Genomic DNA, 17,311 nt, shown 5'->3' with positions numbered 1-17,311 from the left:
GCACAAAGCAAAACAAAAAATGAGCCAACAGAAACATCTTGGTCTGTTTTACTCACACACACAAAATAAATAATTGAAGTAGCGCAAGAAAGCAGTAATGAAAGGTTTTATGCTATGTCAAAGAAAAATTAAAATGAACATTAGACAGCCTGGATAATGAACAGCTTCAACTTCCTACAATATTAAATACCAATAATTTACTTTATAACTTAAGGACATATTTTCGATGTCTTGCCTGAAAACACAGACCATTAAGTTTCACAAAGTCAGTAAGTCTACCATAACTGTGCATCAGAAATTATCAATTTTAGTGAAAATCCTGTTCGTAAACTAAATAAATCTGTTTTTGTCTGTTTAGTTAATAGATAATTGGTATTAGTTGTTTGTGAAAACTGTTGTTCCCTATGGCTTTCTTCTTAGTACTGGTATTTACTGTTAAGCACTGATCTATTGTTGTTAGCTAAACATATCCAGTGAGCTTTTAATATCACCACCTGCTTAGTCACAGTCTACAACCTAAACGGAAACTATGTAATACTTTTAAAAATGTATGAACTAATTATATTCTTAGCAACAGAGCCACACCAACTGCAGCAGGATTTAAAATAGAAGTCATATGATTCCAAGAATAGAATAGCAAAACACTGGAGAGCTAGTTTAATATCAGCTCTAAACAAAATGGAGGATACTTCTATACTGGCTGCTTTTAACAATATTTATGTTGCTATCTTTACTTTGTTTTGTTTTAAGCTGTTTATCAAGATTTGCCTTGCTTTGCTGACTCAATTTTACATCGTCCAAGGAAACAGAAAGGAGGCTGCGAGAATTGCTGAAGAGATTTATGGAATAACTCCAGGTAAAAATAGAATATTATTTAGCAACATAGCTTGCAATTGAAGCTTCATACTAGGTCCTTAATTTCAGTGTATACGCTTTAAATATTGTTTTAACAATCTTCAGATGAGATTACTCTGTAAAAATATGTCTTGGCACATAACTCTCGATGCTTTCATTTGGGGGAGTGGAGAGGGGTTCTGGGTAAATAATTAAACTTTGTAAACAAATGTACACAGACAAGTAATTCTTGATATTTCCACTGTAGATACAGAGTCAAGTTTAAATTCACAGCAGTTTAGTTAAGAAGCAGTTATTATTTTCCTATGCTATGTGGTTTTATTTATTATTATTTGTTATTTAACATTGTAATAAGATAACATAAATTCAAGTTTGACAATGTTTTTGCACAATTTTGGGATACCTCCTAAGGTTCGTGTTTTAGTGGAGAAAACACTCTAAATTGTTAAATATGCAGTATTTGTTGGATCCCTGGTATAGAAAGTCATGTTGGATTTCTAATTAGTGCCAGTACCTGTACATTTATTTGCAAAACTTAAAATATTCAGCATTTCATTACCAAGGTGACCTGGTTACTTAATATGATATTTAATTACCAAATATTAGGAACAGTCTAAAAAAATAAATAAACAAATACATAAATAAGTAAATACATACATATGATATCTCCATTGGACGGTATATGTTGTTTTACTACTGGTCTTGTTGATCGTTATTGTAGATCATTGCAGATCAGTTCTCCATGTGAATAGTAGCTTATACAGCAGTTAAAAAGCAGGTTGCTTGAAGGAACTGTTTATATCATGTATGTTGGGGAAGGGGCCATGACCCGTATTGTTAGTTCCCATAGTCTTGTCACCCATCATATGATGCCCCATCCAGCCAGTTACACTGTACTGTAGTGAATTGTCTTCATAAAAAATGGCCAAGGGACTATATAAACAGGTTGTTTATTGGACTGTTATGCATTGATCGTGTCTCTCTGTCACACTGACACACTGGCAGAACTGGATCACTCCAACTCAAGACCATGGTGGGAGCTACCTAATGAGCATCTAATGCTAAGGTTTTAAATTGAACTCTGAATGCAGAAAAAAAAATATGTAGGCTGAACATGAAAGTAATGGTATATATATTTACAGGTGATCTTGGACTTTTGAAGAGTGTCCGATTGGATTACAGATTTGATTGTAGACTGCAGATGTAACTGGCTGCAGTACTGGTTTGATATTGAAACAAGTTGAGATTGAGGTTTACAAACTGATTTCATGGTACAGGTGGAAATGTGATGTTCTACACCTTGTGGCATTTAGGTATGATCTGATAAACTTGATTTTATGCACATTTATATATTGACATCTACTGTTTATCCTACTGTGCACATCTTTACAAAGATTTTCCCTGTAGAATAATGCAGTTTGAGATTATGAGGACCTCCTGTATACTGTATGTTCACTAGTTTTTAATACTGTATTGCTGTCAGCCTGCGAGTGTGGTTGTCATGTTAGAAACTTCAGGTATGTTATGGTACAAGCTTCATTTACAGTACTATAAGGTGTTTGCCAGATGTCTCCTTAAAAGCTAGTAGAACATTCGGCTGTCATACAATTTTTTATTGCTCTCTGGTAAAACAGCCATTAAAAATAGATCCCTCCTAGAAAGCAATGCACCATGTCTGAAGACTTTACTTCAGTCTTGGATGGTTTTATAAAAAAGAGAACTGCTATAATAGGAATCTCTGCTTTATCTTGGAATGCTAGATATGACCTGTACGGGAATTACATCTGCCATCCGTTTCAAGGGACTAAGTTGTTTAAATGATATTACCGGAATGATTGGTTTTTTGCTCAGTATACTGCTGCAATGAGATCAAATTAATCCTCTCGTGCTGAAAAGAAAAATGATAATGTAAGTGCAGCACTGTATTATTATTTATACAGTAAATCTTTACACACTAAACACTCACTGCCTCTTACTTTTTCGTTTTAAATACAAATGTATGAAAAAACAGCCGCCAAATGATCAGGCCCATTGTTGGCTGGTTTTAATGTACATTTACAAATACATTGAAATGGCCGCTAAAAGGAGACAGTTGAAAGGATCACCTAGTTTAAGAATATTTTTCCATTTTAATCCATGATTAATCAGTGTGTAATCTATGCTGTCTATTTATGATACTTCTGTGTCCTCCTGTAGGAGTTTCCAATACCGTACCCTGGTTTCTTTTAATCATTGTAACTAATACAAACCAACTTGGTGCAGTACAGGCAGAAGGTTTCATAGACTGAACAAGCTGGTGTCTGTTTTTAAAAAACTATTGAGCAATAATAATATCTCTTTTTAGATCTGTACCAATGAAGAAATGGCAGAAGAGGTTTTTGCAGTTGACTTTGTCGAACTGCCAAAAGCAATTGGGGATTGATTTGTAGGTTGGGGCTTCCAATTACAATTGCTAAGGGCAGCAGTGTGGAGTAGTGGTTAGGGCTCTGGACTCTTGACCGGAGGGTCGTGGGTTCAGTCCCACGAGGGGGGACACTGCTGCTTTACCCTTGAGCAAGGTACTTTACCTAGATTGCTCCAATAAAAACCCAACTGTATAAATGGGTAATTGTATGTAAAAATAATGTGAAATCTTGTAACAATTGTAAGTCGCCCTGGATAAAGGTGTCAGATAAGAAATAAAGATAGTAAATGCAGTGCAGGCAGTGTCCTGAAGGTTTTCTTTTTGTTCTGCAAAATTGTTTTCCTTCTGTAAAATGCTTCCCACACCCAACCTCCCCCCCCCCCCCCCCCCTCCTAATCATGATGGTTGTGGTTATGTGCAAGATAAAGTATACCTCCATACTCGTGGCAGTGCTAGATGGAAATCATGGTTTGAACTAATGAACTTCTGGCTCTGAGGTGGGTGTGGTGCCTGCTAAACCTGATACAATCTGCATTCCATAACTCTATGGCCTGGGCATATCAAGCCACAGATGTGTTTTTCCTCAGGGGACGTGTGTAATCTCCTTTCAGGCTGTTGACCTCGAGGCTAGGAAAGCTCAAGGGAGTGACCCCATTCAATAAGAAAACTAAAGAAATAAAACCATAGCATATTAAAAGCTTAATGGTTCATATGGCAGAGTTGGTCAGTCAGGTATTTATTAATTTACTTGTTTGCCTATCTGTTTATTTATTTATTACCTGCAATATTCCACTTACATAGCCTAGGCCCTTTAGTATGAGAGCATCTCAGCAGGACCATTGCTTTCTTCATGTGTGTTTAATTAGCCACTACCTATCTCTGAGCTCTTCAAATAGCTTTGGAGGTTAAGTCAAGAGAGTTTAAATCCTCGCATGAAATATATTTAATATATGAGGGGTCCTGCTGGAGTGGAGTACACCACTTATTCACCACTGTACATTTTGTAGTTTCCTGTTGTTTATACTATGCATTTACCATAGTTTGCCATGGTTTACAATGCTTTCACTATGCTTTATTACACTTTTCTATGCTTTTAAGAAGACAAGTTACTAAAACATGCTGCATTTCTACTGAAAATAGATATGAGGTCAACTCACATAAACAACTATTTAAACAGTGCGTGACCTTGCAGCATAAGACAGTAATTGCCTAGTCCTTAACAATGTTTTTAAATCATGTTACCGTAGAAGCTTAGTTTTTAGTTAATCATTTTTTGTTTAATAGGGTTTCCAATTAAACTAAAGTAAATGCCAACTGAACAGTTGTAAATAAACCAACTTTCTAAATGGCTTTGTTAAAGGTACCGGTATGTTAAACATACCTGATTTTATTTATATATATATATATATATATATATATATATATATATATATATATATATATATATATATATACAGTGCCTTGCATAAGTATTCACCCCCCCTTGGACTTTTCCACATTTTGTAGTGTTACAACCTGGAATTAAAATGGATTTAATTGGGATTTTTACCATTTGATTTACACAACATACTTAACACTTTGAAGGTGCAAAATATTTTTTATTGTGACACAAAAGTTAATTAAACAAAAAAAAGACATTTGTTGGTTGCATAAGTATTCACCCCCCTGAGTCAATATTTGGTAGAAGCACCTTTGGCAGCAATTACAGCTGTGAGTCTTTTTGGGTAAGTCTCTACCAGCTTTGCACATCTGGATCCCGTAATTTTTGCCCATTCTTCTTGGCAAAATTGCTCAAGCTCTGTCAAGTTGGATGGGGACCGTTAGTGAACAGCAATTTTCAAGTCTTGCCACAGATTCTAAATCGGATTGAGGTCTGGGCTTTGACTGGGCCATTCTAAGACATTCAGGTTCTTGTTTTTAAACCACTCCAGTGTAGCTTTGGCTGTGTGTTTAGGGTCATTGTCCTGCTGGAAGGTGAACCTCTGCCCCAGACCCAGGTCTCTTGCAGACTGAAACAGGTTTTCCTCTAGAATTTTCCTGTATTTGGCTCAATCCATTTTGCCCTCAATCCTGACCAGTTTCCCAGTCCCTGCCGATGAAAAGCATCCCCATAACATGATGCTGCCACCACCATGCTTCACCGTGGGGATGGTGTTCTCAGGGTGATGATCAGTGTTGGCTTTGCGCCACACATAGCGTTTTGCGCTAAGGCCAAAAAGTTCAATTTTGGTCTCATCAGACCAGAGAACCTTTTTCCACATGTTTGTTGTGTCTCCCATATGCCTTTTGGCAAAATCCAAATGGGATTTGATATGGGTTTTTTTCAGCAATGGCTTTCTTCTCGCCACTCTTCCATAAAGCCCAGTTTTGTGGAGCGTCCGGGTTATAGTTGTCCCAATAATGGATTTAACGGTGCCCCAGGGGATGTTCAAAGTTTGGGATATTTTTTTATAAACCAACCCTGATTGGTGCTTCTCCAGAACTTTATCCCGGACTTGTTTTGATAGCTCCTGGGTCTTCATGATGCTGTTTGTTTAGATATGCTCTCTAACAAACTCTGGGGCCTTCCAGAAACAGGTGTATTTAATCTGAGATCATGTGACACTTTAATTGCACACAGGTGGATTCCATTCAACTAATTATGTGACTTCTGAAGGCAATTGGTTGCACCAGAGCTTATTTAGGGGTGTCACAGCAAAGGGGGTGGATACTTATGCAATCAAGACTTTTCAGTTTTTTATTTGTAAATAATTTTGAAAAATATGTAGATTTTTTTTTCCCCACTTTGACATTATGGACTATTTTGTGTAGATCAGTGACAAAAAATCCTAATTAAATCCATTTTAATTCCCGGTTGTAACTCTAGTTGGAGACTAAAACCCCAACCCTTCCCCCGATGCCCATGTCTGCCCTAATTCCTTAGTTTGAATAACAAGTTTAACTGGTCCTCTTCAGAAACATTGTCAGGCCAGTTTTCTTTGACTAGTTCTTAAACTTGACTTTACATTTAAGCTGTCTTCTGAGAGTGCCAGTTTCTAATTTTTTTGAGATCAGAAAATGCTACACTTTTAGTTGTTCCAGAAAATCGTCTTTAATCAGAAGAGCTTTCTGCTGTTGTGCTCCTTGTTTGTAGAACTCTATTCCAGTTGACACTAGGCAGGCTGAAACTTTGGATTCTTTGCAAAATTGAAAACATACTTTTTGGAATGACCTTTTATATAATTGGTTGAAGCTGGGAGTGTATTGTACAGCTATGGCCAAAAGTTTTGCCTCATCTAGAATTTGAATTGAGACATTATTAAAAAATAAATAAATAAATAACATCATGTAATCAAAGAAACTACAAAATGATATCGCAAAAGTCTCCCAGAAGCCATAATAGTAGTACAGTATTTCATGTTAGATATTGAAAGGTAACATTTTTCAATTTTTGCCCGTTTTTTTGTATACGGAAAACTGCAAAGCGGTATGTAATTCAATATGTTCACATTATTAATTCCACTTTATGAAGCAAAATTTGTTAATTCTATAGGGTGATGCAAAACTGCCATAGCTGTTTTACTTTTAATTTAAGTACAGTGCTCCGGGATGCTATGGCAGGAAGGGTGCTATATAAAAATACATTTGTATTGTATTGCATTATTTTAGCAATTGTTGATAAACAAGTCACTGGCATTCAAATGATGAAATTCCAGTGAAGAAGTTTATTATACAGCCTTTTAATGAACTTCAGATTTGAACCATTTAGTTTTGAACAGCTGCTTACAGTAAAGAGGTGCCAGTTTGACATATTGCAAATTTAAAAAGTACCTGCCTAGGTAGATGTACCTTTTATTGATTCCATACTGTATAATGCAGTTTCATAACTCTGAATGCATTTAACAAACTGACTAAATGAAAGGATACTGTAGTTGGTTTTTTAGTGTCCATGTGAAAGGTCAGATTGAAAATCCTCCTCAAAGCAGCTCTTTGTCTAAGTCTAGACAGCTTTAGGAGGCGGGTCAGTTTTGGAGTGGATAAGAGGACCCACTAGAAGAAGACATTTCAAGTCAAATTGGCCGTGGATCAGTTCAAAATGCTTTGTTGGGAAACATCAGAAATGCTCACAGAAATCACACTCTCAAAGGAATACTGGTCCAACCAGCATCACATATATGGAGGGTATATTTGTAATACTTTAATGAGTGGTAAGTGCTGTTTTCTTTTTTTTCTCCAGATGTTGGTTTGTCTGTTAACTGCAGTCTTTGTTCCTCATTTTGTGTTCACCTTGACAGGAACTCACTTACAGCAAACAACCTTATTTGCTGCAGTCCTTGAAAATGAAGATAACGTGCAGTGTCACAGAAAAATATACACAGAACTTTGTTTTGCTGCTGGCAGAGCCTTTTTTTATCAGTGTGCTGCTTGTAGGAGACAGCTAATAACAACTTGAACTTTTCTGCAGCTGGTGGGAATAGATATTCTATAACCAGCAGTTACCAAAAAATATATTAAGAGCACTGCATACAATCCATTTTGTTTTTTGCAATTGTAGGCTAAACTTTAAATCCTGTCTATTATTTCATTTGGACATCTTGGTCAATGCGGCAGTGCATAGTGAACTTTGCATCAATAGTAATAAACATGATTTTCAAACAACACAAACAGTATTTTTTTTTAGTATCACTCAAAATGTACATGGTATTAATCCAAATAAGTAATACCGTTTCCTGACTTCTGAACACTGTTTGTTTGAGCAGCAGTAGTGAAATGCAACCAGGTCTGTTAGCCAAAGAGTATGACGCTCATCAGGACCCTAAAGACTGTTTGCAATTTCCACACAGACACTGCAATGCTAGTCCTGAGTTTGACAGGTTACTAAACAGGGTTTTTGTTTATTTATTTAACCTTCCACAACGTTTTCTGTTACTGTTGTTTATGCACGACAAACTTGCTTTGTATCTCCGATTTGCTGTCCCATGCAAGAGCTTTGGAAGTGGCAGTCATAAAAGCTCATTACAGTATCATTTTATTACTTCCAAGTTCCTTTATTCCTTTTTTTTTACAACAGGCTATGTAATTAAAGTTGTTGTATCCTGTTTCCGGCATTTTTTTTTTTTTGTTTACACATAATTGTGAATCTGTGTTTATGTCCTGGCTCATTAATGACACACCTCTGCTATACTACCACTAATACTGACATTGATAAACACAGACGTCGAGATGTCGCATTTCTGAGTGCTTTTGTCTAAAACCTTAAAGGTAAGACTATTGTGGAATCAGACAAACAACAGTGTGGTTGAGAGGACTTTTTCTTTGGATAAAAGCTTGCAGAGAGGTGACGACTTTACAGAAAGCCAGAGGTTTTCAAAGCCAGTCGGGGTGGTGAGAGAGTCAAATAAGTTTGGGAGCAGGTTATCTGTGGCCCAGGAATTACCTGGGCAGAGGAACAGTAAGTAATAATGAGCTGCCTATAAAAAACTGTTGCACAGTGATACATCATTTAGAAGAGCCATTTTGATGCAGTTTGAAAAATGTAGATTCTACCTTTATGATTTCATTTATTTCTGTTTCGAACACTTAATTTGGCTGACAGTTTTTAAGAGACTCACCAGCCCATTATTGACAGAAGGAAAAACACGAAAAGACTGTAAATGGATCAGTCAGGTTCTTGAAGTATTTACCATAGTTAATAGTCATACATATATTGAAGCTGCAGTACTGTTGTTATTGGTCCAAATTAGTAACAATTAAAGGGGGTTAAGGTAGTAAGAACACTCCAGTATGCAATACTAACAGACAGCTTGGTTCTAGTTAATCTGTTTCCAGAGTAGCCTCTGACACTTTTGTCCTCCACACAGTCACAGAAACACACTGTATTTTCTGCTTTGCAGGCTCCTGGGCAGATAGATCCCCACTTCATGAGGCTGCATTTCATGGCAGACTTTTATCACTCAAGACCCTGATTGCACAGGTATGGGTATGATTTGAAGTCACATTAAAGAAGGATTTTTTTTTTTTTTTATGACAATAATCCATAGCTAATTATAAATAGCTTGGGTATGTACAGATGGGGACACAATTATTAATCCACCTGCTTAATGTTTGTTAAAAGTGATTACTAATTTAGTTTCTGTGACAAAATCATGCGGCAACCTTAGCCATATTTGATGTACAGCAGAACCTGTCATAGCTGATTAAACTGGCTCCAGGGGTCCATCAGATTTGTAAAAATCTCGGAGGGAGTCGTTACATTATAATGTAGCTGCTTTATTAACCTCTGGGTATTATACATTTGTAATGTCAAACACATCGGTGTTTCTAAAGCCATTTCTGATTTTCAATTCCAATTCCAATTAATGTTCAATGTGCAATCACAGGGTTGAGTGGGTGGGGGTTGTGCTGTGATCTTTGTATTGGTTTTCAGCTTGGTAGTGAAGGTTAATGCCCACCCTACAAGTGATTTATTTTTTTATTTGAACCTTTTATTTTCCCTTGTGCCGTGTTTATTTTGTTCCTGTTCTTGTGTTTGTTTTGTTAATAAACATGTGCATACGCACTTAAACTGCAGCTTTCTGTCTCTGGGTCTCTTTCCTGCCAGTAACAGCTTGGGCCGTGACGCTACCCTGTCACAATCCCCAATTCCAATTCCAATTCCAATTCCAATTCCAATTCCCTTTTAATCAATTCCAACACATCGTTGATGCAATTAGAAGTTTTCTGTTGAAATAGCTTCTCACAGGGACAACAAACTACTTTAATTGAAGTCACTGTCAATTAAATTGGATTCAAATGAAAGAAGTTGAACAATCACAACAATCATTATGTCTCTAAAATATTGTAATTGGGAATTTATTTGAAAAAGGAATTGGAATTGGAATTGGAATTGAAAAACAGGAATTGACCCCAACCCTCCGTGGAGTTTGTCAGATTTTTAACACTAATAATTCTATCAACTCCTTGCTTTCTTGTTTTCTTTTATTGAACGTTTTGTTTTCTGCAACTGAATCCATTCTGTCCTGCTGAGCTGTTGAATTTACTGATTTAGACCTATAATAATATGTGCATTGATCTGCACCGTTCAGTTGGTAGCACAGCAGCACGTGTAAATGGCACATGCCAGAGGTCCATCCGTTAATAGAGGGTATTGTATCTTGCAAGATTGGATATGACAGGTTCTGCTGTATTTGAAGAATACTTTCAAAGTGAGATTGCAATCCTTCAATGAAAGGATACTCCAGTTCTTGAGTAATGCAAGTTCATTAATAACAAATTCCGGTTGCAAAACAGATTACTATTCAGAGCTGCTGAACACGCCAGTAACGGGCTAGGATGCAGTCCCTAATATAGCTTTCAATTGTGACTTTCTATTTTATTTTAGGGTTTTAATTTGAACATCACCACCATAGATAGAGTCTCTCCTCTTCACGAAGCCTGCTTGGGAGGCCATGTTGCCTGTGCAAAGGTTTTATTGGAAAACGGGGCTAATGTAAGTCAACAGAAAAATCCTGTGTATTTCCTTGACTTGGTGCACCAGCTGCTTCCAGCTGAGCTTACTGTAGTTATGTTTCTTTTGCGAGTTAAATGGGACAAAAGACCAACATTGACTGTTTTATTATTATTGTGGATTGTATCCATATTCACTCAATAATAAGATACAGAAGCAGTAAAAAGAAACTTATTAGACAAATGTTTGTTTTTCAAGACAGTGTTGAATAGGAACTCTGACACAGCTTGGATAATTCAAGTGGATCACATACCATGTTGCGTGACCCCAAAAATATTCTTATATTGCAAACCAAGGGATTTTCCCATTTTTTTGTCATAACGTACATGTCAGATTGTTTATTGCTATTTTTGTGGCTTTTCCCAGGTAAATTCAGTCACAGTTGAAGGCATCACTCCTTTGTACAATGCCTGCTGTAGCGGCAGTGCTGCCTGTGTGAATGTTCTACTGGAGTACGGAGCCCATTCCCAGCCTGAATGTCAGCTTCCTTCCCCAGTACATGAAGCAACAAAGAGAGGTAAAACACTGACTTTAGCTGGATGCACTTGTGCACTCTGACAAATGCATATAGGGTTAGGTAGTATGAAGTGGGGCTGGCTGCAGTAAGTTCTAGAAGAAGAAAGTTAGAACTTGCAGCTGTGAAGACAGCTACCCACGCTCACCTATTGTGCCAGGGTACAATTTAAAAATAAAATGATTAATTTTCCATTTCACAACAGGCAGCCTGCTTTTGGATACTTTTCCATTGCTTTAGTAATAAAAACTTTTTTTTTTTTTTTTTTAATTATTTATCTGCTTGGGATACCACTATCAATACTTAGATATGTATGCTGGTTCTGCACTGTAAAAAAAAAAAAAAAAAATCTGGGTTGTATTTAATACATTTTATTTAATTAAATAAATACCTACATATTTTCTTATATGATTTACCTGGCTATCATGATATTTATCTACTGATTATCAGTAATGGAAAATGTCATTATTTTACAACACTAGTTTAGGCAGAGAAATGTCAAGCTTTCACATGAATATTGTTTACAAATAGAGAAGCATTGGCTTTTCCCTTAGCCTGGTTAGCATCTTGCTGTTACAGAAAGGAGGTTGAAAACACTAATGTGCTTTTCAGTATCTGCTCGAATTCACTGTAGCTTTATTCATTAACCTGACTGCCAGCATTTGGAGAACAATTTGGTGCTTGAAGAATGGGGCTGACCGATTTTAAGTAATCAATTGATAAATTCTCCCTTTGTGGTATTTTCAAATAAATAAGGATCGGAAATTATTTGTCTCTGGGTATTTGCAAAGATTAAAAATCAGTGTAAAAAAAATATTTCATACCTTAACCAAAATATTTCAAATCATTTGTCAAAGCTCAGTAAACTTCCCAAGTGCAGAGATGATTTTGCTAATCAACATTATCTGTACTTTTTAATAATCTGCCAAAGAAGGATAAGGGGTGGTGTTAATGAAACGTTTACATTTCATTACATCAGCAATCAATGATGTCATTAAATTGTAGTGATTTACACCTTTAATCAACATTGTATTAACTGCAGTTGTTAACTAAATGTAGTCATAAGCCCCTAAAAGCTCATAACATAAGTAAAAACCGTATTCATAAAGCTTGAACAACAGGCCATCTTTATTTACACAAGCTCACTCCACATCCCCGGTTTCATAAAAACAGGAGTATTTATTATTATTTTTTTTTACATTTCTGTGTGTTTGTGTTTCAACCGATTCACAGCAATTTACAGTCACACCAAGGGGTGCGAGAACCTGTCTTCCACACAGTAGGAAATGCAAACACACACAAACAACTCTATACATCCCTAATAGGGCTGAGACACAGTCATACATATTGAGAGATAGGGCAACACGCCCTGCTGTGGCGTGGCTCTGGGGCCTGTCCTGTGTGAAGTGTTAATGGTGCTCCCTGGGGTTAGGAACAGGGTAACCAACCCACACGATACAATACAAAAAATGCAATGTTTATAGACAGCATAACAATAAAGGAATTCTGTGGGAATGATATTGCAATACTATAGTCACACATCACCAGCATGGATTTAGCACAGGTCTCTTTATTGACATCTTTTTGTGCCCTCTTAATCATATTTTTAACAAATGAATATGTTTTTGACTAGGTCATAGAGAATGCATGGAGATTCTGCTTGCTAATGGGGTAAATATAGACCAAGAAGTCCCCCACCTTGGAACCCCACTTTATGTGGCCTGCACCTGTCAGAAAACAGACTGTGTGAAGAAACTTCTAGAGTTAGGTAAGTGCATGTTTTCTGGAAAAAAATCAAATAATAATTAAAAAAAAAACTGCATCACCTGTGTTATTCCAGAGCAATAATATATAAAACAGCAAATCAGCTGTTAGTATTGATTTCTATTATAGAGAGCACGGTCCGTGATCAACATAATTAAACTATATGAGTTCCAGGCGCATTAGAGTGCATATTAACATCAATGTCAATGAAAATAGCATAACATGATATAGGCCAGGGTCTGGCTGCCAAGTGCATTGCGAAATCTGAAAGGCATAAATCAATACAGACTAAACCACAAACCGAATGCTGGTACTAATGAAGTATGTATCAAAACTCAGGGAGGGAAGCTGGATGTATTTTCACAGAATTCCAGGGTTCTGTGAAATGGTACTACACTGTGTAAAGATGCCTTTTTGCACCTTAACAGGAGCCAATGTGGACCTGGGCAGGTTGCAGGACACTCCGCTTCACGCAGCAGCCAGAAAAACAAGCACAAAAATAGTGGACTTGCTAATAGATTACGGGGCAGATGTGAAATGCAGAAATGTTGAAGGGAAGAGGCCGGTGGAACTCGCTGCTCCAAACAGCATGGTGGAAAGAGCACTTTTACAACGAGAAGGTATCTCTTTTAAAGAAGACGTGCTGTGATACAATAACGTGCTACTGTTGATAGCACAGCAGAACATTCTTGAAGAAACAGGGTGCCTTCTGTATACATTTACACATTTATTTTGTATTTTTTATGTACACTTGTGTACGATGTGCTCTTTTTTGTGACCTCCAGGTGTCAGTGTTACTCAATTTTCTTTTTAATATTAAATTGGATCTATTAAAGGAGCTGATACACATATTTCCTTTTGTATTTAGTCAACAAATAATGAAGAGGGTCTATTTTACATTGTTGTTCCTCATTACAGATTGTTTTACATTTAGAAAATGTGGAAACAATTGCAACAATGGAAACTGAAAAGAACTGTTTTTTTTCTTGGCTTTCCTTTTCTGCTTGTCAAGTATTAATTTGAACATTGAGTCACTGGGTAGAAGTTACACCTTTGATTCGGCCAAGGTATAGCTTGTTAGTCTTTTTTATAGTCAAACTTACAGTATTTTTCATCAAATCATTTTAAATTCCATACCAGATTTTCTTCAGTGTGGTGTGTGACCTTGTTTAAATTGTATTATACCAGACACACTGTAGATGTAGGTTGTGTACCAATATAATGCATGCAGAGTGATATATTATCCGGGCCAAGATGTTAAAGATGCCATGCCCTTCAATCATTTATTTTAGAATACAAATGTTTTTGTTCTTCTTTATATTGCTTTTCCGTGTGGGATATTCTTCTTTGTGCATGTTAGCCAACATTTAAATCATATTCTCTATTGGAAAATTGACAATTGAGACCCAAAGAAATCAACTATTAGCAAAATGTAATACCCAATGGAAAACAATCTACACTCCCCTAGTTTATGATATAGTGAAGTACCACTGAATAAGTGTACGAAGCCTTGACATCACTTTTAAATGAACAAATATAGCTCAGAAGCCCCTATCATACATGACCTACTGTAGCTACATGGCTCGTCTGTTGACCTTATTTGTTTTCAACAGGTCCTGCTGCTCTGACGCAGCTTTGTCGACTTTGCATACGGAAACATTTGGGTCGATCACGACTTCAAAAAGTTTCCAGGTTAGAGCTTCCAGGACGATTGAAAGAATTTCTTCTCTACAGGTAATTAGATTTGAAATCTATTTGCTTATCTGATCTGTATTAACCTTCTATTGCCAGTATTTTACATGCAAAATGATGTACTGCATGTAGTCTTCCACATTACTTACTACAGCTGGCTCTTTAAATTGGACCAAATTGAATGAATGTAGCTCAAGATTATCACATTATTATTGAAGTGTTAAAATGATGCTTATTGAGACAACTAAAAAAGGAATAACCAAATGTTTTTTTTCATTCCAGAATTTGTTGAATTTAGCAGAGATTTGAAGATCTCCTGTAAAATGCAGACCATGGAGCCTTTCGTCAATCTAATCCAACCTTCCGCATATCATCCAAACACTCTGTCATCAGTTCTGTTGAATACTAATAAACTAATGTAGCTAATGTCTTCATAAGTATTACGATAACACTGATGAAGGCATTAGCTGAAACGTTTGTCTACTTGACTTAGCTGCTTCTAGTTTTACCACGTATTTACCATTATTCTCATAATGCAACTGGATTGACAATAAATGCATTGATTAAAAGGGATGTTCTCAATCGGTACACAATTATTCCTTGCTCACTATTACACTTGTATAAAACACAACAGAAAAATAGATATCCAAGTGGAGATAGTGAATATTTGTTGTGTTATTAACATCACAACACATTTTACAGTGACCAGTGCTTTATGATTTCATCATCCATACTTCAAACAGCTTTTTTCTGAACTTATCAGAAAGATAACATACTGGGTTTCAAAGTGGCTTAGGTCACACATGAAATGAATTTGATGGTTCTTAGTTATTAGTAGGTCACATCACAAAATCATTAGACATTATATGAAACAATATTGGCACTGGGCTGGGGACGGATGGGCAAGCAGACTGAACTTCTCCATCATCCTTCAACAGGATGTGAAAACTCACATTGTTACTACAAGGATGGAAATACTGCATATAGCTTTTCTATTGCAGGTTATACTATGAACAGACATGCCTGAGCTTGTTACCTATAGCCACTGCTTATATGTAACATGCTCTGGCATGTCTTTCAACATGTAGTGCCTAAATTGCTTTACATCAGTTGGAGTCTTATTTCCATGTCTGTACCACTTGCACTGTACCTTCTTAAAATCTCCAGAAACACCATTTACAATGCTAAAACAAATAAGAGACTAAGACTATTCACAAGTCATTCAATGAAACTGCTGAGTTGTTTATTTTTGTACTGGTACTGAATTGGGTGTGTTTTTACTTTTTGAAAAAATAGCGCTCTTAACGTTTTTGAGTAAGTAGCTGCACTTGGAAATTTTGACAGTACAATTAAAACAAACTTTCTAATTCAAAAACATACATTAATGCCACAAAGCTAAGGAACACTGTCATTGATTTTATAAATAATATATATATATTTAAAAAAACGTTTTTAATACTTGTTTCACCCTGGAGGGTGTTCAATATATTTATATTTAACTTCGAGAAATATAACTGCTATTTTTTCTGTTAAATGTCGTGGAAATCTGTAAGTATTGACTAACAAGTTACTCTGGTAGTAAGACTTTTTGTTTTGTATTATTCAATTGTTTTTATTGTTATTGAATTATCCTGAAATACTATTATACAGTAAAACCCATTTGTCTCAACTGAATCACCTCCCGTATCACATGTAATGAGGCCTAAACTCCTGTTTATCCAAACGGCAGTATCAACATTTTCTGTCTTTAGAGCAGTTCAGATGAAGGGTGTTCTATTGTAGTTGCTTACTGATTCTGTAGAAAAAAAATCTATGAAATTGATTTCCAGTTAAATAAACAAAACAACAAAACAGATTTCTTTGTCTTGTTTGAAGTAGTAAAGCTGTTTCAAGTTATTTTAAAACAAATGCACAGCAATCAGTAAAGCACAGTTGTGGGTAATACCAATTCTGAATTGAAGTACCCAGAAATGTTTATGCCAGTGGTGTTTATTACACATTGTCAATACACAAATCTTCAAATGTTATTTTTATATTTCCTCTGTTATGATGTCCGCAAACATTCAGAGTGGTCCTGGGTTCTGTTGCTCCAGTATAGAGTTTTTTTTTTTTCTGTGTTTGTCTTTACCTGCCTTTGAGCTTGCTAAGAGCTTTGTGACCTACTGCTGGGCCCAGCTACGCTACAGATACAGAGAGGATAGGTGGGGAGTAGAAAGGGGAAAGAAAAGATTTTATTCAGTCAATAGTGCTCAATGCTATATATCTAGTGCTAGTAACAAACAAATTAGGCACAGTATGGAGTAACAAAATCAACCTTCTGAGTTCCTTAATTCTAGTTTTGTAACATTATCCGTTTTATTTTTCATTCAAAAAATGCACTCTCGAGTAAAGAACTTAATTCATATTTACAAACATTATACCTTCAGAAATGGATTAACTTGTCCAACCTTCTCATGCTGTAATAATCTGTTAATGGTTCTGCTTTATTTTTTCAATGTTTATAAATAAATAAACAAGTTATCCAGATGTGCAAGTGCTAGAGAACAGTTCCAATGTTGTCTGCTAAATACAGTAAATAAATAGATACTTGAGCCAT

General features: G+C 36.1%; 1 protein-coding gene across 2 annotated transcripts; it reads left to right on the top strand.

Annotated features, from left to right (window-relative positions):
* The first annotated feature begins 488 nt into the window (after window positions 1-488).
* LOC117407468 (ankyrin repeat and SOCS box protein 11-like) lies at window positions 489-16,568 on the top strand. 2 transcript variants are annotated; one of them, XM_034012539.3, is made up of 8 exons: window positions 489-856; window positions 9,133-9,212; window positions 10,620-10,727; window positions 11,112-11,262; window positions 12,893-13,027; window positions 13,452-13,643; window positions 14,637-14,757; window positions 14,998-16,568. In XM_034012539.3, the coding sequence occupies exons 1-8, from the start codon at window positions 679-681 to the stop codon at window positions 15,005-15,007; spliced, it is 975 nt and encodes a 324-aa protein (XP_033868430.1). In that variant the 5' UTR covers window positions 489-678; the 3' UTR covers window positions 15,008-16,568. The 2 variants fall into 2 exon arrangements, with proteins under 2 accessions (XP_033868430.1, XP_058884911.1); XM_059028928.1 differs by lacking the exon at window positions 489-856 and adding an exon at window positions 7,132-7,446.
* The last annotated feature ends 743 nt before the right edge of the window (window positions 16,569-17,311 follow it).

The sequence above is a fragment of the Acipenser ruthenus genome, chromosome 8, assembly GCF_902713425.1.
Source record: "Acipenser ruthenus chromosome 8, fAciRut3.2 maternal haplotype, whole genome shotgun sequence".
NCBI lineage: Eukaryota > Metazoa > Chordata > Actinopteri > Acipenseriformes > Acipenseridae > Acipenser > Acipenser ruthenus.
The sequence above is the reverse complement of the archived record's forward strand: the minus strand, read 5'-3'. Positions and strand labels throughout refer to the sequence as shown.